The following is a 26,933-nucleotide window of genomic DNA, read 5'->3' as shown; positions in this document are numbered from 1 at the left end:
AGCACCCCCTAGAGTTGGAAGTTGGACCTTCAGTTTCACAACTCGGGCCAATACAGAATGAGATCTAGAATCTTCACGTTTGGATCCTGATTCATAAACAAAATAGACTAAAGAAAGTCACTGAAGCATGTACATAAAACAATTGTGACGTTCACATGTTAGGATGTAAAACTCTGTCCTTTCTGTATTTATTCAGCAGCAAAACACATCTAATGTTTTTTGGTTTACAACATCTGATAAACAGCTTTGGTTACTTTAAGAATGGACAGTCATTGCAGCTAAGGAGTTGGCTCCTTCAACTTATATGCATGAGCCAAATAATCTGGTTTAATAACAGACCTCCAATATCATAAATTAACACTTTAATGCCCTTTTATTTACCAAAGTAGTGTTTACAGACACATTTAATGAAGCAAATTAAGACAAAACAAGACCAGGTTGAGCAAACAAGGTTGTTTTCAAGATTTGAGTAATTTTTCAACAAAATATTTGTAAATATTAACACATTTCATCACTTCCTTCATTATTATTCACTGAAATCAGTCTCACGAAATCACGTGACTGCTTTATGTAAATCAGGACGCCTACTCGTGCACAGAAACTGTGATTTATAGGACTTCTACTACTTCTTCCACTTCTACTGTTGCTGCTGCTGCTGCTGCACTGGTGGTGCTTATAGGAGTTTCATCACGCAGTGACGTGGGCAGTGCCCTGTCCACGGTGGATTTGGAGGAAAAACAACTTAAAAAAAAAAAAAATCCTCCTCCAACATTTTGTGCAAACAGCATCGTGTTGCCACTTTGCACCGCTGCAGTTCAACTTAGGGCTGCATGCCACCATTCCTTCCTTCCTTCATTTTTAGTCCGCAGAGAAAGGTGTGTGTGTGTGTGTGTGTGTGTGTGTGTGTGTGTGTGTGTGTGTGTGTGTGTGTGTGTGTGTGTGTGTGTGTGGGTGCGGGCGCGCGCAAGGGGCGCACAATTAAGAGAGCACATTGTAACGTCCTTGCCTTGCGTTGCCTGCCGTGGCGGAAGAGGAGTGTGCAGAGAGAACACGAATGACAAGAAGAGGATAGACACACACACACACAGAGGGAGCCACGGAGAGAGCGAGAGAGTGTGTGTGTGTGTGTGTGTGTGTGTGTGTGTGAGAGAGAGAGAGAGCGCGGGGGAATCACTCAAGATGCCTCGTTTTAGCGTAATTTGTCCTGCAGACTGTGCCCTTCCGGCGTTTTGAGGGCTGCTGTGAGCCTGGAGAGAGACAGATATATATATGAAAAGAGAGAGAGAGAGAGAGAGAGAGAGAGATGCTGGACGTCTACGCTATCTGCTGCCTGACCCTGCTGTGTTGTGATAGCGTTGTCCGATTGTTTGGATTGAGGAAGGCTCCCATCAAGCCAAATCAATGAGGATTCTGAGGCCATTCCTTCAGAAAGGAGCGCATATGCTGCAGTGTTTCTGTGGACAACGATCGAAGTCGACCACTATCACCAACGGTGAGGAGACACACATACACACACACGCACACGCACACACACACACACACAGAGCAACATATAGCTACCTCTGCATGCTTTCTCTCTTGAGTGATGAAAAGGGGGAGACTTGCATAGGAAGGAGAGGGGATGAGTGGTTTCTTTGGCCACTGAATGTGTGAGTAACATCCTCCGAGTCTGCAGTGGAGAAAGCCTCTCTCCCTCTTCCTCTTCCTCTCTGGTGCTCCTGAGCATCTGTCCCGAGTTATGTGCCGCGGGTATCTGTTGGCAGTCACAGCATCACTAAACTGAGGAGTGGAGAGGAGAGGAGAGTGAAAAAGGCTCCAGATCATCAGACCGAGCTATATTTTGCAGAGTTGTTCCAATGCTGCATGTGAAGCTGGCCAAAAAAATGGGACAATGCAGGCACGAGTAAGTCATTAAAGTTCAGGGGCCTGGAAAGAGAGGAATCCTGCGTGCTTTTAGGGCCCAAACACAGATGGCTGAAGTGCGTTAGGGAACAGGCTCCTATAAACTTTTCATGATGGGATTTCACTTAATTCATCCATATTTCATCTAATTGGAATCAGAGATTGGTGCAGTCCTGACACCAGGATGATGCGATGCTGAGAATTGAACTTTTTTCCCCCATAAAATTTAACCACTGAACAGCTTCAAAAAGACCAATCAACAATAACAACACAACTGTTTGCATACACATTAAGTGGAGTCTGCATAACCTGTAACACAGCATCACTGAAAAAGTAAAGTATGAAGGTAACTTACTTTAGTTTGAAAGAACTTCAGTTCGTTGTCATTTAGGTGTTATTGAAATACTATATTTTCATCCCTTTAGTGCACTTTATGTTGAATGACTTTCAGTCAAAATCAGTAGTCACAACTTTGAGCTCCTCTACTCAGTCCCAGTACAACCGCGTCGTCCTGTAGTCGCACATATTTAATCCGATAATGAAGTTGTCTTCAGCACAGGCCTATAGTGTGGTAACATTTCATCAAACATAGCCATTATAGCTGTCAGCACTGAGTCGAATATCAACGTAAAACAGCATTCATAACTACCCACCACTGGATAAACAGAATGTAAATCATCATTATTGTTCCTGGAAGTTCCTAAAAGCTGTAATCTAGACACAGTTCCAGTGCTACTTCGTTTCATTAAACGTGTTTAGTCTCACTAACAAAGCAGCGAATGCACAAAGTCTCTGGACATGAACCTCTTAAAGATGTCATATCTTCCTGTCACAAACAGCACCAGGAATTCTCTACATTGCTGCACTCCAACACATTAAGAAACACAAACTTGTCCCGGTGTAAAAATCAAACAATGTTTTTTTTACTCCTGTAATGGAACAGTCTCAGTATATAAACTGGCGTCCCTCCCCGTCACTTTCAGTTTGTAAGCTCTCTGCTGGAGCAGCTCTCAAATTCAGGGCAGACAATTAGAAACTCCATTAAGCACAGTTGATTCCTCAGAGGAAGTTGGACCAAAAGCAGCGTGCACAGTGGGATCGTGCCGATATAAAGCTCCATCAGTCCTGATCCTGCATCTCTGCTCACTTACATGAACCTTATGACCTCAATCAAAACTTTGCCACTCAGCTCATTTGTGATCCAAAACCCTGACACACAAATCTACAGTAGTTGGTGTTTGATATGAAGCTGTGTCGCTTGATTTTACATGATTTGCAAACTTAATCTTTCTCTCTCTTTTTTTGTCATTTGATTCCCTTTTAGTTGTTATGCTTGTTTTTAACATAGTACATACGCAAACAATCAGTTCAGATAACAGACTACACTTTCAAGTAGTATTATTATGGAATCATAATCATATTGCTGCCACACCAGCAAACTAAAAGTTTATTGTTAGAAAAATATACAATGATACTGATCTGTCTTTATTTCCCTGATGTGGCAGCGACATGCTTTAGTATTAGTGGTGGGGAAAAAAACGATTCACATAGGAATCGCCATTCTAATCCTCCACGATTCTGAATCGATTCATAAACTTCAAAAATCGATTAAAAAAAAAAATTAGTTTCTATTTTGAAAACCCACACAAAACAATTTGTGTACAGTTTATGTTCGTAACTTCTGGGAGAAAATGGCAGCTAGCCTAAGCTTTTATTAATGCAAGTTATTGTTTTTGTATAGTAAGTAAGTTTTTATTTGTTTTGAATGAATAAATCTTAACTTCAGTCTTAAGTGTGCCTTTGTGTGATCACATTATCACATTATCTTTATACAAACTGTATTGTTTTGATGCCATAATTTGCCTTAACACACTATGCATTGTATACATTTTTGAATCGAGAATCGATTTTGAATCGAATCGTGACCTAAGAATCGGCATCGAATCGTGAGCCACCCGAAGATTCACATCGCTATTTTGTATATTATGGTCAAAACACAAGAAATAATCATTGAAAGAACGATAGATAGATAAATATGTCAATAACAGAGAAGGGAGATAATAATCTTCGCCAAGTGACTGTCTGTGACTAAATGTAAGCAGGTCTCATGCTTTTGTTTTTGTTTTTCTTACAAATTCCAAATGAAGGTGCTTTTCCAAGACTCAATTGTGTCATATAAAAAAAACAAAAAAACAAACAAAAGAAATATGACAGTGAAAACAATTTTTGTTGGATTTTAAAGAGACACTACGTTTTTCACGGATGAAACGAGTGATTGCAACCTTTGTCTGAGGTGATTGTGTAATAATTATTATTATTTTATTTATTTAGCACCTTTCAGGAAACCCCACCTTATGATACAGCAAACAAAGAAATATCAGTCAAATAATGAAAAACCCATCAATGAATATAATATTTACGGAATCAATAATTGAGTGACGTGTAGACGAGAGCCAGGAAACAGAGAGTGTAAGATAATAAATAAATAATAAACATGAATTCCCACATTATGTGAAAGATATTAACAATACGACTATAAAAAGTTCAACTAGAATGCACATTAGAGACAGTTACTACGATATATACAGTATGGGCTTGATATTTACAGTATAAACACAGATTCAACATGAGATATTGTATATGTATACTGCACTTATGTAAATATTATTATATACATATTTAGATATTGCACATCGTCAATTGCAACTAACGCATAACCACCGTTTTTCATGGAAACAGACTTAGAACAAAATAGGGTTTACATACTTAAAGGTGCCATATGTAAGAATGTGGCCAAAAACAGTTGCTACATTCAAATTCAAAATACCGAGGTCTTTCAGGTTTCGTTTTTCTGACGTAACTGGCAACCCGTGGTTGCTCAGCAGCTGAGACTCTACTGACTGCAATGATTGGTAGACGGCGGTAGGTGGCGCCACATGCCAAAACATGATTTCAAAACATAAACTTGATGATTTGCAGTCTGCAAAATATTTGTTTTAATGCAAATATTTTGGCTGTACTGTTGTTGTTGGTGAGTTCAGTTTGTTATATGAACATTATTCCAGAGTCTCTGTGACATATTAGGAGGATTTTAATTTTGCAAAAGTCTATTTTTGTTGGTGTAATGGAATCACTGATAAATGTGTATTTATAAGATGTACAGTACATGCAGTTTTTTGTTGTACGTCATAGGACGCCGGGTCTATGCTTCAGTATACAGGACGTCTATTGCCCTCTGGTTCCTGTAGTGTGACAGTGATCCATGGCTCTTTGCTTCCTGTTGATGATGACAACTACTTTCTGCTTTTGTGAGTCAACAAATCTGTATGGTATCTCAAGGACACGGTGAAGAGTTTAGGAAACATCCACGTGTGTCTGTGTGAACACCTGTGGTTTTTCCACAAGGGGGCAGCAGATATTAAGAATGTCCTCCTGCACACCAGGAAACCCCTGTTGGTGCTTGGTGTTTGGTTCATTTATCTCACTTTATGGAGACATTTAGTTGCTGCTGGTACAACTCTTTTCATGATACGATCTACTACATAAGAACAAGTACATCACACTGTGATTAAACAGCGACTGGATACTGACACCTTTTTATAAAAATAACGAACAATAACTGTTTCCTGTCAACCCTGTCAAAGTAAAACCCATTTTCACTCATCATCTAAATCATTGTCATACATTTTATTTATAGCAGCAGCAGTGTTTTCTCACGTGTGTGGTTCTCTTGCTGCTGGAATGAATCGATCATCAGTTGTCTGCGGTGGTAGAGGGAGGAAGGCTCGCAGACTCTCATTAAGAAGAATACTTCATCTTTCCCTGACACTGTCATATGTCTCATGTCTCATGTCTCTGTACGGATGCTCGACACCACACAGAGTTCCTCCCATTTCTGATGGAAGCTCACTTCATATTGAAGAAACAACCCCCACTTTTTCCCGTTATCATTGTTATTCCCGCATATCATTATCCACTGGAATGATGAATGTTATAGTGGATACATTATGCTGCAGTGTTGTATATTTATTTATTATATTACAATTTTTATTCTATACATCTCTCTCTCTCACACACACACAACTGTCTCTCTATAGTTGTGAGGACACTCATAGACAACTGTGGATTCACTCCTTAATCTAAGTTTAATTCTAACCCTAAAACCAAGTCTTAATTCCTTAAAAAAAAAAGGCCATGTAAAGATGTGAGGACCAGCCAAGACGTCCTCCTAATGAAGAAAAATATGTCCTGAGAGACTATCCGACACACACACATTCTTGCTCATTTGCATATGGACACTCATAGCTCCTTATACCCTAACCTTAACCATCACAAATAAAGGCCTTACCCTAACCTAAACCCTATTCTAACCCTAAAACCAGCCAAAAATGTCCTCATACAAGAACACACACACGCCACTGCACCACCCTGTAAGAGAGAGAGACGCACACAGGGGACACATGAGCTTGTGACCGAAAGGTTGCCTGTTTAAATCCTGGGAATTACCCAGGGCTAGGTACCTCATCGCCCATTGCCTATCCGGGTGCAGATAAGTGTGTGGGTTAAATGGAGAGGTCAGATTCACTTTCATTAATTGGAGTGTGTGTGTGAACAAAAATGGCAAATTCTAATCCTAAAATCCTGTCGGCTCTCACGTCTGATATGAAATATTTTGTGACAGTGTGCAGAGAGAATGTCAAACCGAGTCCCAGAAAAAGCCTGTAAATATTTCATGCTATTTCATCAGAGAGAAGATGGGGGAGTGTGTGTGTGTGAGTGAGTGAGTCAGTGAGAGCCTCTACCCTGTGCATTAATAGATATGAAACCATTAGGTGACATGAACACACACACACACACACACACACACACACACACGCAGGTCATTTTGGGGCCTTTGGACTGATTAAACGTATCATGAGTGATAATTATCTCTTATAGTATACTTTTGCTGCTGTGAATCTGCTTGTGTTTGTCTTCCAGTGTGATCTTTTGACAGTGTGTGTTTGTGTGTTCATCATGGAGCAGTTTCAGTGTAATCTAAGAGTCACTGAGCTGATGTTGGTGATGTTAATCATCTAAACGTTTGATGTGCCATAGTTCATTCCATTTGTCCTTCTCTTGGTTCTGGGTGCATGAGTTGGAGGGCTTGTTGGGTTCATACTCATGTGATGGTGACACCTGTTGCAGGTAAATCATTTTATGGCATGTATTTTTTTTTTTTTGTGGCAAGAAGAAAAATCCAGTGTCAGCTGATTAAGAACATGCACATTTTCATGCACGTGCAGTTCCCTCAGTGGCATCGTGTAACCTGCTCCTTGTGAATTAAAGTGTAATTCACTTTAGTGCACATTATCCCAAATCGTGTTCGATCCAAACCCACTCTCCCCTTTATAAAACCCACACAATTCCCCTTTAGTGTCACACTCGCATATATGTATATGCTTTTTTAAATTATTCTTATTCTTATTCTTATTCGTAGTATTTCACATCTCTATATTCAGATCATCTACCTTTCCTAATATGAACCGCAATCACGTATGATTGCGTTGAACTGGAGAGAGAGGGAGAGATGAGTAGAGAGAGAGCGGGAGAGAGAGAGGGAGCGAGAGAGTCGTCGCTGTACCACACCGACAGCATCCACTCAGGACACACTGAGGAGAATAATGCTCAGTCTACTTTATCATTTGTGCGCTACGACGAAAAGCACTCGGGCGCGCGCCCGCATCAACTAATTGTTGCTTTCAGACGAGAATCCCTCCCCGGAGACTCCAGTCACATCTCTGCAGCATCCTTGCTGAATAAAGCTAAAGCCTTTGCTGCCGATTATTTTTTTTCCCCCCTCCTGTCTTCCATCGGCTGCATTTTGGTGCCATCGACGGAACCGGACGCATGAGCTCAGATATGTGCACAACTGCACAGCGTTCCAGAGCAGCCATGGACGCTATCATTCAGCCCCTGGAGTAATTTATTAAAAGGGGGTTTAAAGAAAAAGAAAAAAAAAAGTTAGGATCCGTTTACGAGCGTCTTGTGCATGGATTCTGGCTGATGCGTAAAAAATATCAGCGGCGTCAGACTGAGGAGGAAACAAGAGAAGAGGCTGATGTGTGTGCAGATGAGGATCGTTCGTGCTCGCCAGACGCGGCGGCGCTGTTCACCTGGAATACCTGAAGCTCTCCAATGACGCGCGGCTGCATCGACTCATCCACACCGACACTGTTGCATATGTTTCCACGTCGGTGCTGCTGACATGTGGGCTTCCCCGTAGGTTTTGTGTGACAGACAGACTGACCGGCTGGGTGTTGTGTGTGCACAAACCGCCGAATTCCGCGGAAGAGGATGCAGCTGCCTGAGGCGCGATGATGCACGGAACTCGCATCAGGATTTCGTGATCAGGATGACATTTGGTTAAAAAAAACATCAACCCCAAAAAACAATCGTGGGCCGAACACACAGACACAAAGTCTCCTGTTTGTCTTGCAGCAAGAAGCTGCTGCACCAAGAGCCGACATCTGCCGAACTAGACTATCTTTTTTTTTAGTTGGGTTTTTTTTGAGACTCGGTTCGGGGAGATGGCTGCGATCGCCAGCTCCCTGATCCGTCAGAAGCGTCAGGCGAGGGAATCGAACAGCGACCGGGTCTCTACTTCGAAACGTCGCCCCAGCCCCAGCAAAGACCCCCGCTCTCTGTGCGAGAGGCATTTCCTGGGGGTCTTCAGCAAAGTCCGCTTCTGCAGCGGCAAGAAAAGACCCGTCCGGAGGCGACCAGGTCAGTGCAGTCGAGTGTTTTTTTTTTTTTTTTTTTTTTTTAACTGATGTGTGATGTTATGTGTGCGTATATGGACGCGGTTCTCTCCCCCCCCCCTATTCAACCCCCCCCCCCACCGCACCCCGCCCCTCTTAGAGCAGCAGAGGCATTACACTGCAGTCAAAAGCTCCACTCAGATCCGAGGGAGAAGCTATAGATTTTCCTCCGCGGTCTATATATATATATATGTATAATATATATATAAAAATCCACCTGTTCCATTATAGGTCTCATTGTTGTCTGTCGACCCACCAACACACACCTCCCCCCCAATAAGAAGAGCAGGACACCGTCTATATAGTGACGTTACCCCCTCTCCCCCTTTTTTCTTTTTTTTTTAAATTTATTGTGATGCTGCTCTGATCAGAATAATCAATTACCCTGAAACAAAAACTGATGGCACACACACTGTATCCCAATCGAAGCCAAACACATAGGTGCACGTGCACTTACACGCATCTCAAACATGATCCAAAAAAAAAAAAAAAAAAAAAAGGCTGCCTCAAGTCTCCATAATTCAATATTAATGCAGATTGGAGTAGAGAGCGCGGGACAAGTTGCACCGCAGTGCACCAAGGCTCTTTTGAGATTAAATGTTTTAATGGTAAATGTTTATTGCAGAGAGGGGAGTCTTACTGCAATGAAGGGGGGGTGGGGGGTATAGCTTCAGTGATTAAGAGGCACTCTGGCAGTGCTGAGAGACACTACATGTATATACTGTATATAGGCTATGCATGCTTTCTTACTTCACTGCTGCCTGTATAGCCTTCTTTTTTATATTCTCCTGGTGCACAGATAAGACAGATGTCTCCTCATCCAGACAATTCTGCTGTGTGATGAACAGCAGTAATATCCACTCAAGAGTGCCCCCCCCCAACCCCCCCCAAGCCATTCAAGATTAAATTAAAAACCCTGTCATTGTGCAGCCTCATCACACGGACAAACAATCTTGGTGCCAAAGAATGTTGAGTTAGAAGCATACGCAGACAGACAGACACTGAGGGACAGGTGGGCAACTACTTTCCCCTGACATACAGCCCGACAGAATGCCCGTCAGCTGTAGATCTCGCACAGACAGATGCTCCGTGTCCCTCTAATCGATCATTCTCATTATTTTTTTTCCCACTGATGCCTTGCCATATATTTGTATATATATACAGTATATAATCAGCCAATGACACTGGAGAGTTCTTCTGAGTTCTGCCTGTTTAAAAAGACTGTTGTTTTTCCTTCTGTCCCATCCTCCCCCTCCCCTTCATAAGATGCACCCTCGAAACCTCCACAGGTGTCCCATAAGGGCTGCAGGCTAGGTCAGTAGCTCAGCCTCCACATCCATGTGTGCTGTGTTTCTTCTCGTCTCCACCCCCATCTCGCGTCCGTGTTGGCTCCCCCTTGGCCAGGGAGTGTGGGGGGGGAGTGGGGAGGCTGGGGAGGATGGGACAGGGTTAGGGCTGGGGGCTTCAACACCTGTCTGACAGCCGACGACCCTGTCTCTCTTGTTGATCTCTCTAGTCTTTCTGTCATCCCTTCCCCCGTGTGGCTTTCTTTTTCAAGCTTAATTTCTTCCCGTATTTCCGTCTATAGCCGAAAACTCTCCCGCAACTGGTCGTTTGTTGCTCCTCTCTGTCTCCTTTCTCTCTCTCTCTCTCTCTCCGTCTCTGCCTCCTCTCATTTCGTATCTGCCTCATTCTCTTTGTCAGTCAATGTCGGATCAGTCTTTATCCCCGCCGCTCGTTCCGTGTCTGTAAATATGTGTCAAGTACTACTGTGTAAGTGTAGTAGAGGTTGTTATTGCAGTGTTTATTAGTGGGTATGTTGTGCTTCTTCCTCCTTGTCAAGCACTTTTATTATCAGAGCAGGTGATCATTCGCCATTTCATGGTCATGACGCCATTTGTCGACATACCTGAACGTGTGTTTGTCCTTCTGTATTAGTATGATGTGAACTTAAAATGGGCTGTATATACACACACAGGCTAATGATCTTTGTGTTACCAGTGAGAGACGTTGTCCACGCACATACACTTGTTATTGTAAACTGCACACATGGGCCCACACGTGCACACTCACCTCCCAGCACACACTCTCTGCTAAATGATTGGAACTGATGAGCTTTCAGCAGTTGCCCAAACCCACTGTGACGCCTTAATTTATGGACGTGAAGTTGTCACATGTGATTTACTGGTGTGTGCGTTGCCGTGTGCTTTCACAAACATGCACACACACGCACATTCTCCTCACCCGGCCTGTGATGAAGGGCTTGTCTCATGAATTGATGGCCCAACCCCAAGAGTAGTTAAGTGGGGGATCAATGGTCATGCGATGTGCAGTTGTGCAAACATGGACCCACTGTAGCAGGGGTTCAAGTCTCTGTGTGCTAAATTCTCTAAGCTTTAAATGTAAAGAGAACTGGAAATGATTGCAGGCGGTTCTGGATGTGCTCTGTTTGTCCAGACACCAAATTAGATTTTTTGGGGATTTTTATATACCTCAACCTGTGCTGTGTGGTGTTATAACCTCCTGCGTGCCCACATACCCGTATTATATTAGTCATATATTTAGAACATATCATGATCCTGCAAAACAAGCATTTTCAGTTCATTTTTATTTAGGAACACACTGTAGCACGAAAGCAAATGCAGATTAAATGCTGACAAAAATGCATAATTAGTTTCTTTTGTCTGGCAGAGAATAAACAATTGATTAATAATACCCACCGTATGATTTCAGTTACATATAAAGAACACAGTTTCTTTGTCTTTCTTTCATTTTATTTGCAGTTAAAATTACTCTCCAGTATTTACCTGTCAAAAGTTGAAAAAACAAGACTTGTTAGCTCCCGTGGTGGTATTTGACTCAGCTTTTCCAAAATAAACTGCTGGATATAACATAGGCTGTGGAGACCACATGCTTTTCTTTCCTTAAGTTATTTTCACATAGGTATCTTTTTTATCCTGGCAATGCCTGAGGCCAAGAGACTTTCTCTGCCATGAGCCGATCCTTATTTCTACCTGCCCGCCTTAAAGCAGAACAGTGGCCATGCGCCAAGTATCACAGCCTCAAAGCTGGAGGTTGGTTCAGGGATATTGTAATAAGACAAAAAACTGTACAACATTAAGTCAGCTTTGTTTAGGTCAATAATTCTTCCTTCTGTGTGAACCTGTTGCCAGGAAATACTCTCCGAGTTAAAGACTGAAACCATTTGCTATCCTTCCCAAATGCTCAGTCGCTTCACACTAAACGAAGAAACCATTGGCATGTGTGCATTTCGTCATTTTTAAAAAGTGTTTCCAAATAATGTCAGGGTTGATTATGTGATGCATAACAAACCGTCTATTGTTGTTTTTCACTTGCAGGTAAGATCATTTTGGCACACTAAGTTTATTTTGAAGGCCACATTGTGCTTAAAATAATGTGTAGCATTATTTGATACTTTTTTTTACACCAGTGAATGTTGAAATGTATTCATTATGCTAATTTAAACTGTGAAAAAGGTGTATAAATACATTATACAGTTGGATAAATAATGTTAATGCACTCCATCTCCCACAGACAAACTGTTCTTACTCTCAATTAACACAGTTTATGTTCGCATTTATTTATTCATCCATTCATTTTTTTTGTCACAATTATGAGACTGTTATTCTGTGGGGATGGGGCTGCGGCTTGGCTTTTCTGTGTGTGCGCGTGTGTGTGTGTGTGTTGTATGTGTGTGTGTGTGCATATGTGTGTTTCAGAGCCGCAGCTGAAAGGCATCGTGACACGACTGTTCAGCCAGCAGGGCTTCTACCTGCAGATGCAGCCGGATGGAACCATCGACGGCAGCAAGGACGAGAACACTGACCACAGTGAGTGGAGCGTGTCGGGGGCTACGGTGCTTCCTGAATGAAACGTTCAATGGCAGTGACTCATTTGGTTATGTAATGCAGTATATTACAGCGCTGTATGTGCCACATGTATCATTTTTAATTCTTATATAACTGATGCCACTTTGGCAGCCCTGAAGCACTCCACAATTAGTTTAAGAAGCCTCCACAGACTGGGATTATCTATTTAAATGCAATAACATGCGCAGATATAAACCTACTCAAATATTTATGTATGTATAGTTTGGATTCCGAAGTCATTCTGACTGATTAAGCTCTGAAAAAGTTATGTTGTTGTGATTGCCACAACAGTGGCCACTCAGCTTCTCCTCTTGTTACAAAGCTGCTTTTCTGATTCACAATATTTTACCATAAATCAACTTTCCATAGACGACTACCAGTGGATAAACAGTCTCTAGGGTGAAGGCCCTTAAAAAATATAAAATCCTTTTATATTTAGTCATTGAGGCGTTTGTGACAATTTCCCCCCAAAGAAGTGAACGATCAAAGAAGAGGAAAACTGATAACCGAGTATGTCAGGGATGAGTGTTCATGAAAAGCGATAATGACAACACTCCCAGTGTGGAGCGAGGCCAGACAGGAAGACCATTCATGACCTTTCTCTTTTCATGCCAATCTTTAAGGAAGCCAGAGCCAAACCTGCTGGACCAGAGCAATCGTGCAGTGAAAAGAACAGTCTCTGTTCTGTGTCACTCGCCATTTTATATTTTATGAGGAGTTAGATCCACTGCAAGAACTACTTAGAGCATAAGGGGCTTCCTGACAAAAAGGATTACTGCACAAAGGAGAACAATTATAATGTCCACATAGCAATGCCCTATTTTTGTTGTAGCAAGAACTGTTTTTTTCCGCCTCCTTTGTATGCTAAGGTTTTGACTGAAGGGTGTTTTTGTTGAATGTGAGGGTTTCCCCAAACACTGCAAGGAAATCCTCTTCTAAAACAGCCCTGCAGGTCCAGGGATGGAGGAGTGCAGTGAATAATTCAGCTAGTAGAAACTAAAAATACCACCCTCTGTGTTTGTACCAATGAATAATTCTTTGTATGAGATGCCTCGAGCTCAGACAGTCCAAAGGATGAGAGGGAGAGAGAGAGAGAGAGGAAACGAAGAGAAGTGAACAAGGTGCACATTTGAAGGTTTTTTCTTTCTTGTAGCAAAATATAAACTGAAATAATGAAAGTAAAAGAGAGTAATGTTACAAATGCTAGAGATAATGACTTTGTATGCAGGTCTTGCACTGAGCTATTGCTTGCCTGGTTGGAATATTAGAATAGATTAGCCCCATCCTTGAACCACACCACCCTTCTAACCTGTAAGATCCTTCTCCGCAGCAGCCGGAGCCCCATCGTTTATTTTGAGTGGCAGGTTCTGTCGCCCCGATGTCAGGTGTCGCATCCATACAAGGTGCAGACGGAGCCCAGAGTCAATTTCTGTTTTTATTATTCAGAATTTCTGCGCTGAATAACAAAACAAACAGGTCTGGTGAAAGCACACAGGGGATCTGAAAGTAGTTTTAGTTCCATGTATGGATGTAAAACAACGTGATGCTGACCTGTGATGATGACATCACCAGCGATATTATTGTCTTGATAACCACTTAACCCCAAAAAAATGATTATCTCTGTCCTCGTCAACAAAACTCAACAATTAATAATTTTAAAAATCGAAAATGCAGTTTGAAAACAACACTATTAGCAATAGCAAATGGAAAAGGCTGCAGTTATTAATTATTCTATTTGTGATTGTTCTATGTACACTCTTAGAAAAATGGGTTCCAAAATGGTCCTTCTACAAGGGCTGAGGTTCTACCTGGTACCATTTACTTCTAAAAAACCCTTTCCTGAAGAAAGGGGTTTTCAAGGGTTCTTGGTAACACTAATGGTTTCAGTAAGAACCATTTTGATCCAGAGAACCCTTTAAAACCCCTTTACTGAATAAAGGGCTTTAAAAGGGTTCTTGGTGGAACCCTCCAAAAGGGTTCTCCTATGAGGACAAGCCGAAGAACCTTATGTGGTTCTACTTAGCACTTTTATTTCTAAGAGTGTATGATCGGAAATTCAAAACATGTCCCAAGACACAAGTCATTATCTTTATCACCCTGCATTCTGATTGGTTAATAGTTTCATTCTGTCATGTATTATTAACGCTACGTCATGTTAAAGATTTATAATGTTTTACACGGTGAATATTGAACTGATACTTGCCAAGATTGAAGATGAATAATTGATTGTTGAGGAAAAAAATGCAGACAAATAGACAAAGATAACAGGTTTTGCCAGAAATGAAGATGTTGGTATCGTATGTAAAAACCTGATTTCATGGTGAGTATTGCCGACTGACTGAAGTACACTTACTAACTGCTGTGGCTGTGGAACACCGTTCCATTAATTAACGCCTGTGTTCCAATTTGTGCAGTTATTAATTTGTCTCCAGTTGATTGCCCTCAGTAATTATCTCCACACACGGAGGCTTCAGAAGGATATTGCTGGCTATGAGATACCTTTTGTCTATCAAGCGCTCACACGCGCCATCTGTGTCTGATACTCTGGGTTTGATTGATGATTTTAAGCAAGACGTCAACCCAGTCACTAATTTCACTCATCAACTTTGGGACAAAGAAGGACAAACGTGGGGGAAAGTAGCCATAAACACCGCACACAAGGACATCTATACTCAAACATCAGTGCTGTATATCAACCCGCTTAGACTCGGGATTAGATTTTGAGACGTGCCCTTGGCATTTAAAGTTTGGCTCAGTGTTTCTCTAAACCTTTTCCGCAGGGTTTTATTTTCTGCTGTGCCAGTATTCTTCACATCAAATACACTTCCTTTACCCTAGCCGCTGGATCAGCTTGCAGCCGATTACCGCCCCACTGAAAGACTTGCTGTTTCATGGATTTGGCTTTATTGAGGTTTTTGAACCAATGTTTTGTGGTTTGATGACAGACGATTGAAATCAGCTGTAATTATGGGATCAATCTAGTCCTGGAGCTGGAAGTAGAAAAGCCTGATATTTAAAATGCATTTTAATGACAGCTCCTGTAACATTTCATTTATTTGGGAGACAAATAAAAGCAGAGACCAACATAGAATAATATAAACAGCTAAATAACATGGTTCATATGTTTCGTCACCTTTCATCCCACTTTCCAGGCTATGGTCTTCAGACCCAGGCTAGAGCCAGACTATATTTTGATTGGTGGATGCACGTTGAGTTTAACAGCCAGTCATCGTATATATAAAGTAAATAGTAAAGCGGGGAAAGGTAGACATATGACAGAAGTGCGTTAACGTTGGAAATCAGAGACTCAGACGCCCGTGACAACAAGGTTTCAGGTGGCAATGGACTAACATTCTGCATTCGTACCCTTACATCAAGCCCTCAAGGGTATACTAAGTGGAAGTGGGGTCAGTGTGTATTAGCCACACCACTGGCCCAAGGTCAGGTTGAAGCCACTGGCAGGCGAAAGCAGCGCATCGATATTTATCAAGTGAAATTGAATCTGCTCAGAGGACGGACCTATGTTGGCACGTTTCCTCTCAGCTTTATCTGATAGTCCCCATCACCACTCCCACAACAATCATGCCAACAGTACAGATTATATAGTGCGACACCGTTAAAAAGTGCACAACGTTCAAAGCGTCTTCACACCTTCGTCTGACCACGGCCTCTAAAAGTCACGTGTCACTCAAGAGGAGATGACAGCAACTCGTATCTACATGTACTGAGTTGATAGGAACTGGAGAACTGGACTTGGTTTTCAGAATTAATAAATTCCCCCATCCCCGATTCCTGTCTTGACATGACTGCATCGCTGTTAGGGCGCATTCACACCAGGGTTGTCTGCGGGGACATGGATTGAGCGGGGAATGCCGAATAACTTCACACCTTCATTTGGTTTGCTTCACTTTCACACTTTTGTAGGAGTTCAGATAAGCTTTCGCACGTGCCTAAATGAAGCAGACTATCCGAGGAAACAAACTCTGGTCCGTTTAAAGCATGACTAAACAGCTCTGGTGTGAAAGCGCCCTTGCAGGTGCCTCAGCGTTGCTGCTGTCCATGTACTTTACTGCTCTACACTGTGATCAGAGGCTCAGATGTCTACTGGGGTAGAAAGCTGGATTGTCCTTTTCTGTCTGATGTGTGTCTTTTGTCTCTCTCTCTTTGTGTATCTGTCTGTCCCCCCCCCCCCCCTCTCTCTCCCTCCCTTCCCTCTCTGTCTGCTCTGCAGCCTTGTTCAATCTTATTCCTGTGGGTCTGAGAGTGGTGGCGATCCAGGGGTTAAAGAGCGGCTTCTACATTGCAATGAATGGCGAGGGCATGCTCTACAGCTCGGTAAGATACAGCCCTTAGGGTTGTGTACCTTTGCCGTCGGCGTGCGCATTAGTTCCTTTACACATGTTGTGTTTTGTTCCCGTTTGTTGTCTCTTTTAATATCCCACTGCAGCAAAGACTCAGCCCAAACCCCTTCATCTCTTGCTCTGTTCAAGAGCCCTTCAGATGTTCTTGTGCTTCTTCTCCCCTTTGTTTTTGAAGCTGCACCGCACGTGTCCTATTTGACATCGAGTTCGCTGCTGAGTCCTTTTTAAATATGCTTTATATTCCTTTACTGGCTACTAAAGGAGGCTAATTATGTAGATATAAACAGAGCGTACTTGCATGGTCTTTTGATGTGAAGGATCGTGAATCTTTGTTTAACTTTCATGCTGAGTTCCATCCAGCATCCCCGCTGTCATGAAAGGATGCTACACACCAAAACACCCTTTCTATATTACTGCAATCTTTGTTTTAGACAATAATTAGAATTCATTATTTTTAAACTCTGCATATGCAGAAAAAAATGTTTAGTTAGGGGAATAAATATTGGGATGAAGACATGGTTCTGCAGCATGTTTGTGGAAATGAGGTGCAGAGGAAGGCAGAGTGTGTGTGTGTGTGTGTGTGTGTGTGTGTGTGTGTGTGTGTGTGTGTGTGTGTGTGTGTGTGTGTGTGTGTGTGTGTGTGTGTGTGTGTGAGAGAGAGAGAGGGGGAGAGGGGACTAAAGAAATTGGTTGGGGACACAGTGTAGACGGAGACAGAGAGATATCTCTGGTCGACATCGTTATATAACCTCCAGTCTTACATTTTCCAATCTAGTTGAGGGTAGTGTTACTGCATTAAACCTCTGCTGAGGGACATGGCAGCCGTGGTGAATAATGAGTAAGAGCTGGACTTCAAAAACCTGCCCATCAATTAGTTGGAAAAAAACCCCACAAAAACCTAGAGAATGAAGGACGCAGTGAGGCTGCTATCTGCTGTAGAGCAACATTCACTGATAAGACTGACACTCTACCACAGCAGGGACAGGAGAACATTATTTCGAATTAAACCAGATAAACGGTGTACATGATTTATTTATTTTCTAAAAAAAAAACAAAAAAAAAAACGTCCACTTGAATGATTGCACAGTCTTGTACAATCCAGCGCCAGAAGAACGAGCGTTCTCGCTCTGAGCGCCACAGATGTATGAGCACTGAGAGGTTCAGGGACGGACAAAGAATAAATGCATAGATTTACGTGACTCATTCAGGTATACACGGCCATTCACGAGTGCACATTCCTACTATGATTCACATAACAACTCTCCGCCCACCACCTATGTGTAATTAAAGTTTAGCTCAGGCCGCATAGCACTCTGTGTATTTGTTAAATTGACTGAGTTGAGTGCACCGTGTGACCCTACTCCACTCATGATGAAATCACCGTGTGCGTCCAAGTACGTGGACTATATTATTATTATTATTATTATTATTAATTAGAAATGATTCAGTGGCTCACTGTCAAACGGTGACAAACATAGCCGCCTGTGTGCCGTTTTTATCGTTATTTTTATGAGCACGGGAACAAACCTTTCTATCAAAGGTACAAGGAGCATGTCGCAAAGGCTAGACGTTTCAGTGGTAACATACTGAAGGCCTTTTTCTTCTTTCTCAAAGCGGATACAGTTATTTAGCCGTATGGTGTGGATTCTACACTGACAAGGCATGGGGAATTAGTATGCATTGCTAAGCATAATGTGGCTGCTACGCTGGAACACAGGGAGACTTTTTAGCCTCGGAAGAGTCACAGAGTGCTCATAAAACGGCTAATTTAAGACGCAAACCTTTGGATGAGAACACAGATGGCCTTGACTTCTCTCTCTCTCTAATTCCCATTATTTACCTGTTTAATTTAGCAGTCGAGAATAATGAGATGGGAGAGGAGGTGGAGGTGTTTCAGGAGGACAGGAAAGTGCAACATTTCTGGTAATTAGTCATACTTTAATGAAATCTCTTGTCGTGCAAAACAGCACTCAAATTTACTTTTATCATTGTTCACCTTTGCCTTTATCTATGCATCACCCGTCCTCCCTCTCTCTGCACTTTCTCATTCATGGTGATTTTTTTGCCTCCCTAAGTGATCAAGTTTCCATCTTGTTTTGTTTTCCTAACATCTGAGAGCAAAGATGCACAGCCTCCTCCGCCTCCCCTCACTGCTTGTAGGGAGATAATTACTGAGCGATATCCTCCTACCTCACTAACACCCTCTCTCCTTTACTTCCCCCCCTCTCCGCTTCTTTGCACTGTCATGTTAGTGAGGGGAAGTGACAGGCTTTAACTCCTGTGTGTTAGAGATTAGATGTTGCTGACTTGCTCCTTTGTGAAAGCCTTTTTCCCCGGCCTTTAACGCAGGTGTCCCCGTACCCGACTAGATTTTAATGGTCAGTTTAATCTCGCTATCGATCGCTTAAGTGGTGAGGACGTGGCCTTTAGTGGTCACAGTTATATATGCTGGACGCTGGTTGGTTTCTGTGAAACTGAAAATGCAGAACTCACAGCTGAGCCCTTTTTGCTGATGATAACCAGGGGTGATAATACTGGTGTGTAGTGTTTAGTGGTGAAGTGCGTGGGCGCTGAATATCTACAACAAAGAGTTCCCTTTCATTATTTATAACACTTCTGAATATGACCTAGTTTACTGCACAGCAGAAACCACTGTACTCTGTTTTCTCCCTCCGTCTCAAACTAAAAATCTATCTATCTATCTATCTATCTATCTATCTATCTATCTATCTATCTATCTATCTATCTATCTATCTATCTATCTATCTATCTATCTATCCATCTATCCATCTATCTATCTATCTATCTATCTATCTATCTATCTATCTATCTATCTATCTATCTATCTATCTATCTATCTATCTATCTATCTATCTATCTATCTATCTATCTATCTATCTATCTATCTATCTATCTATCTATCCATCTATCCATCTATCTATCTGATTTCTGGGAATAGGTATGTGTTTTGGCTTTGAATTCAGCCGTCGGGCCATCAACATCTCTCTGTAGGAACCTTTAGAAGGGCGGAACGGGGTCTTTGCTTCACAGCGACTGAATCACAGAGTGAGGCACAGAAAAAAAAAAAAGATCAAGGGAAAAAGATAAACGGTGAGCCGAGAACAAGAAAAGGAAAAGTTCTTTTTAAGTTGAAGTAATGTCTAGACAATCCCCGACCTGAATCTCTCCTAGAATAATAATGAGCTCCGTGGGACATCCATGGCAAGGCTGGCATTCTCACTGAGTTTAAATCTCTCATACACAGAAATTCTCCATATTCTCATCTTTATCCAGCATTTTAGGACATTTATCAGTGGTGCAGAGCTGCCACTCTTTTCATGTTGACCATAGAGACTGATTTACATTCAGGATGCATTCAGCCCATTTCTGTTGGCAACCCAGTTTTATATCCATTACAAACTGCTCTCCTGCTTCATGTTTCATTAACTTCCTGCACCTGTACCCCCCATCCCACTCCCTATCAGCTCTCTGCACACACATTTCATCTCTCTCAGGCCTGTGCGAGTGCAGTCTCTGGTGTTTTTTGTTTGACATTGTGTGGCAACAAGCTCCCAAGATTAAAATACGATGACACCCGCAATTACAAATAGCGTATGCCATAAAATAAAACTCCTAATAACTCATGCTGGAACAGCGTTTCAGTGACCCCAGTCTCAGTTTACATTCGGCGTGTCACAGCACAGTTTATAGGGTCTCGTGAATGTATTGAACACATTTTCATTTCCATTAAATGGTTGTGAAAGTCAATACTGCTAACATTCATGTTTATGTTGGCTATCAGTCCTCCAGCTTGATAGTTGGTGCATTGCTGAATCTGTATGGGCTTTAATGCCACAAATATCCATCAGCAGAATAGTCTCCCTTATCACCTTCTTCTGATAGACACAGCCATTTGCCGAACTAATTGCCAGTTACCATCACACTGGTTGATTTGATGTGCGAGTGTAACTGGCAACTGATTCCACTGAATGACCCCTCTCAACATATTGTTTCACTTATTTTGCTTGTCTCTCCTGTGTGTGTGTGTGTGGGTTATGGCCTGTAATTGCTGTTTATTTGTTTTTCTGCACTAGATCTGTATACATCATCACACTAAAAATCTGTATAATGATAATGCGCATGTAAAATCACATTGTCTTCCCTTGTGTGGTTTACATTACGTCCATTAAGGGGATCCCATTACTCACAAAAGACTGTGACCCCCGTTCCGTCGCCTCTTATTTGCTCGTCGTCTTCCACAAACAAGGTCCTTTGTGAAAGACTTTCAAGCCACTTACATTCCACTCCATCTCTCCTGAGCCATGGTGCTTTTTAAACTGATGAGGACTGGTCGGTGTCCTTTTCGTGAAGGGTAGGGTGCATGTAATGTATCGCTGCTTCTCCCTATACCCACTCAGACACATACTGTATGATCACACACACACACACACAGAGCCAGACAGGGTCAACGTGACCCCCGTGCCTCAGCAGAGGGTGGAATGTCTGCTCTTAAACAGTGTGTCAGCAGGCCCAGATAAACACAACCACTCCTCCACAGAAGCTGTCCACTCTCCTGAAAGCAGCAAGACGTTTCCACACTGCCAACCATGTTTCCTTCCCCGAGTGTCTTATACATGAGCAGTCACACACACACACATATACACACACACACACACACACTGTGGCTCATTATCTGATCTGTGGTGTGGAGGGCAGCCAAAGCTTCATAGTCTTAGTTAAAACAGCATTTATTTTCACTGGCTACATTTTAAAGTGGAACTCGTTAATATTTTATGGTAAAAAAAAAGACTGTGTTATGCTGCTGTAGTATCAACAAAACCACATTAGATAAGTTCTGCAGATTTCCTCAGCTTCTCAGAGCTTTTTGGTATTCCTGCCACTGCTCGCACAGTATCTGTGCTGTTGTAATTTGGACTCGTCACCCTCAACAACCTTGTCTTCAGCCACAGCAAACTGTTGTTTTCAGAGAAAAAGCTCAGGTTATTCCCCCGTATTCCACTCGTCCAGCAACAACTGGCATCATGCAGAAAAGTTACTAGTTGGAGAAATATGCAGCTGCTACAAGGAGCCAAATAAAGAACTAAACAGACCTAAATGATGAATTAATATCACAAATGCCCTGCCACATATTTAATAATTATTTACTACATAAAATAAACCCACCTTAGGCAAACAATTTGTTTCACAAAAATAAAAAACAGGCTCATTTTCGATAAGGTTGAGTCTAATCAGGGTTTTGAGGTCTTTTCTGAGATTTCCTTCCTTTCTAAGTATACTCAGTGTTTCATCAGTATAAACTACACATTTACGGGTGTATTTTGTTTTCTAGAATTATAAAAAATTAAATATGATGTTTTTGGGTATTTTTAGGTGCCATGTGTAAGAATGTGGCCAAAAACGGTTACTACACTCAATTTCAAAATACCAAGGTCTTTTGGGTTCGTTTTCTCCGCCACTGTAGCTCAGACGTAACTGGCAACCCGTGGTTGCTGGGTAGCTGAGACTCTACTGACTGCAATGATTGGTAGAGGGCGGTAGGTGGCGCCACATGCCGAAACATGAGTTCAAAACATAAACATGATTTGCAGTCTGCAAAATATTTTTTTGTACTGTTGTTGTTGGTGAGTTCAGTTTGTTATATGAACATTATTCCTGTATTCCTATATTAGGAGGATTTTATGGCCAGTTGCTTTGGATTTATTACATAATGCACCTTTAAAATAGTTTTGAGCTTCATAACCCTGTCATGTAATTTTTTTTTTTTTTTTAAATCTTCATTTTAATCAAGAGCAGGCAGAAAATGTTAAGACTGATGTCTGCAAACATGGCTAGATAGAATCTAAACTATTTACACAGACCCTTTTACATAACATTTTGCTAAGCCGCTACTCTCTTTAGTGTTTATCCTTTGCTCTTTCAAGGCCTCTCTCACTCTCAATCTTGCTACACACACACTCACACAGACACACACGTATAGAGTCACCTTCAGCAGGAAGCAGGATTGGGCTGTCGGTCAAGTGGACAACCTTAAAAAGGGCATGGTATCCTGCAGATATTACTGAATAATATACAGCGCCAACACACACAAACACACACACACACACACACACACACACACACACACACACACACACACACACACACACACACACACACACACACACACACCGGTTTGCGAAGCTATTCTTCTAAGGACACTGCATTAACATTGTAGATTCATTTGGACAGCCGAATCAAAACTTTATCCCAAACCTTAACTGCATCCAGTTGATGCCTGACCTTATACTTTTCCTAACAACAATACAAAATGTTAGTCCTACGTTCAACCAGTTCCTCAAAAATGAGGTTCTGCCTCATTAGGGACCAGCTTTTAGTTTCCACGGGGACGACTGGTCCTGACAAGGTCGGTGTTTATGGCTAGAAAAAAAAGTCCTAACAAATACACACAGACACAAACACATGTGCGCGCACACACAGTGTGCAAATTCTACCCAAACTACTGCAACCCAGCGTCCACCAAGCCAGCTGTTCCACTTCACCTGTATCTATTTTGGACACACACGCCTTCACAGTCCTTCAAGCTGATTGGTGTTTTCGTTTTTAATTTCACCTTTTGCAGTCAGGACGTATTCAGACAAAGAGGAGATCAAGGATATGGAGTAAGAATGTATGAAAAAAAAAAATCAAAGACACACTTTTCCGTGTGTCTTTAGTCGGTAACGTTGCGATTTAGCAAATTTAACTAATACTGCAGCTTAGGTCTCTGAAGATTACAGTAATGAACCAAGAACATTGCTTCGCCTCTTGCACTCTGGCAACAAATCTGGCACTGCTCTCTCTTCAGAGGATCCATCATCTTTCCTCACATTCCCCTCCACCTTCTTTTTTGTCCTTGACTTCCTCCTTGATTGATCACTTTAATAATGAAGCCAAGGGATACAGATCTCCCATTGTTTATTGTTATTCTAATAAGACGATCATCCTCGTTATTCCAAGCGCGTGTGTGTGTGTGTGTGTCGTTTGAACTTGCCGATGTATGTTTGCTGGTGATGAAAGCCAATATTGGCTGAGTGAAGCAGACACGGTCTTCATTGAAAATCTTGAATCTGTCCGTTATGTTGCTTGTTATGTTTATGTGGATGCAAATGAATTTTCGGTGTGATTTATACCAACCGCATGCACTCCTTAATGTTCGCATCTGTGTTCCCACTCCCCACAGGAAATGTTCACGCCAGAGTGTAAGTTCAAGGAATCTGTTTTCGAGAACTACTACGTGATCTACTCGTCCACTGTGTACCGTCAGCAGGAGTCGGGTCGAGCTTGGTTCCTTGGCCTCACCAAGGAGGGCCAAGTCATGAAGGGTAATCGGGTCAAGAAGACTAAGCCCTCGTCTCACTTTGTTCCCCGGCCCATTGAAGGTACGAGAAAGCATTAGAAACTGATTTTAAATGTTGTTTAATGCTCCCATCTGTGGCAATGAACGTTTTATCCCATAAACTGTGTGTCCTATCCTGGTAATTGCTTTGAAAGGCCTGTCATAAAAAAACTAAAAAAAAACTTGGACTATTGTAAAAGCTATTACTTAGTTGCTGTATATAATCCATCACATAAGCATTTTCTACTTCACCATCTTCCCATATTATTGCTGAGGTTTAACAGCCGTAAGGCACGAGAAAGATTCTGAATTTTAGAAAAGCTCCTTTTGTTGTTGCAGTTGATATGCTGCTGTTTGTTTTGTTTTAGATGTTTTAGATTTAGAGTCCCCTTGACATCAAAATGACCTCTTTGGTGCTTTAATATATAAAATATGCTCATATAAAACCTAAAGCCGTTTCTCAAGTATTCTTATTGAATTTTAGAGGTTGCTATGCCCAGAAATCTGCTTTAAAGATTTTTGATGACTCATCTTCTACTTGGGAGAGTACAGTGAGTTGCATCCAATCAAGTGCTGTGAGATTCTTTTAATGCCACACACTCAACCCAAAGTACCAACTCCAGTGCAAGGGGTGAGGTCCGGTCTCTCCCTCCTCAGCAGCTTCCAGAATCACGTATCGGTTTAAAAAAAATATGGACACACCCAAAAAATTTCCTCCTTATCATTTTACTCTTCAGAAAGAAAACGTTCAGCTTTCTCCTCCTCTTTTAAAACCGCACACCAGAGCAGTAGCCTTTCTTGTTTAGCCATGTCGTCATGCTGTGTTGCAGCTGTAACGCCCATTCAGCACTATTGGCTTCTCTTATCGCCAATCGATACGGTGACAGGACCCTCTCTAGCAGCTCATTTAAACCATAAATATGTATGTGAAAGCTGCGAGTGAAACTAGAGCCACTTCATGAGGACTTTAACCCTTTAAGGTACTACTCAACCATTTGGTCGACCACACTTTAAGTCACTATATCTCATTGAAAAATGCATCAAGCTGAACTCACTAACACTTAATGTCACTTGCTCTGAATGTTGTACTTTATGAGTTATGCAAACCAGGTTTATTATGTACTGACGTCTCAACCGTTTGGTAGAGGCCTGTATCTGTAATACTGTAGGGTCTAATAAAAAATAAAAAAAATAAATAAATATTGATTGTCGTTGTTATCATTTAAAAAAGTAAATTAAAAAAGACATAATTTTCCTTTGCTTTTTTCTTGGTGCGTACCTTAAAGGGTTAACCCTTAGAATACAGAGTATTTCTCCATTACTGTGTCAAAAATACATACAGTATATACAGAGGCTAGAAGAATGTGCAATATAGAGTGCCTTATATCCTTTTTTTAGTACAACCTAGGCAACCTGATGAAACATTTTCTTCATTTTCACCAACTATATAAACACAACTGAGCAAAAACTTATTAAAAATGTTTTCAATCGGATTGAATTTGTGAAATTTCACTTGGCTCAAAGTTCAAGAAAAGAACAACACTCTAATTAAATAATACTTTTCTTGCGCAATTATTGCTACTTCATATCCCTTCTTAAATGTGATATAAAATGAATCATAGCTTTGACTCAAGACATTTTTAAAGCCTGAATATGTGACCTATAAACACACACCCCCAGGATGTCCATATAAGGAGTTGTGTATTATTCCCACTGCAATTTAATATGAGTGCACGAGTGCACCATACTTTAATGAAGTATGTTTCACGGTTATTCTCAACAGTGCTTTCCAAACATTCAGATATAAAAAAAAAGTGCTGACTTGGCCCTAAGTTCTTGTTTTGTCCCTCCCAGCCTGGAATAGTCGTCCCTCCAGCCTCACACCTGACCTTGTCTCCTTCTTCACATCCATCACTTCCATCTCTACTGTCCCCTTTCTAAAAACTCCTCCTTTCCTTGTCCCCCTCCCTCTTCTCCTCTCCTCTCTCTGCACTTTCCCCACAGTTTGTATGTACAGGGAGCCGTCTATGCACGAGATAGAGGACAAGCACCGCTCCAGAAAGAGCTCAGGGACTCCCACCATGAACGGAGGGAAAGCTGTCAATCAGGACTCCACATAGCAGTGATGGCAGAGGCTTCCATTAGGGGTGTGGTCTCACCGTGACTCAGTGGGAGGGGCCATCGGAATACTCACTTTCCCCGGGAATACAAACCACCTTCCCCTCTGAAAAACATTGTGATGACAACGAGGAGCTACATATTACTGTACAAGACCAGAAAAACAAAAACTGAACACTTGCCTGTGAAATACTTTTAGACAAATTACTATGAAACCAGAGGATATATATATATATATATATATGTATGTATGTATATATATATGTAAAAGATATTTTCAATCAGGACTTGACCAACATTTTATGCAAAAAAAAAAGAAGCTGTGATAAACAGACAAAGAATGGTGGTCTCTCTTCACACAAATACACATATTTATCATTTCCAATTTATGCTGTGAAAAACAAGCTTTAATACATGTTCGATTTTCATATATTGATCCCCCCCCAAATACTGCTGCACTCTCATC

At 41.6% G+C, this 26,933-nt stretch overlaps 1 protein-coding gene across 3 annotated transcripts; it reads left to right on the top strand.

The window, feature by feature from the left end:
* Positions 1-1,401: 1,401 nt before the first annotated feature.
* Positions 1,402-26,469, top strand: fgf12a (fibroblast growth factor 12a; the record flags this gene model as incomplete). 3 transcript variants are annotated; one of them, XM_083889844.1, is made up of 6 exons in its annotated part: positions 8,472-8,667; positions 9,969-10,016; positions 12,443-12,553; positions 16,824-16,927; positions 24,194-24,392; positions 26,354-26,469. In XM_083889844.1, 6 exons carry the CDS (start codon positions 8,472-8,474, stop codon positions 26,467-26,469), a joined length of 774 nt encoding a protein of 257 aa, XP_083745970.1. The 3 variants fall into 3 exon arrangements, with proteins under 3 accessions (XP_083745972.1, XP_083745970.1, XP_083745971.1); XM_083889846.1 differs by lacking the exons at positions 8,472-8,667; positions 9,969-10,016 and adding an exon at positions 1,402-1,492; XM_083889845.1 differs by lacking the exon at positions 9,969-10,016.
* Between the last annotated feature and the right edge of the window lie 464 nt (positions 26,470-26,933).

Source organism: Microchirus variegatus (genome assembly GCF_963457635.1).
Source record: "Microchirus variegatus genome assembly, chromosome: 5".
In the NCBI taxonomy this organism is placed as follows: Eukaryota; Metazoa; Chordata; class Actinopteri; order Pleuronectiformes; family Soleidae; genus Microchirus; species Microchirus variegatus.
This window is presented reverse-complemented; position numbering and strand designations above follow the sequence as displayed.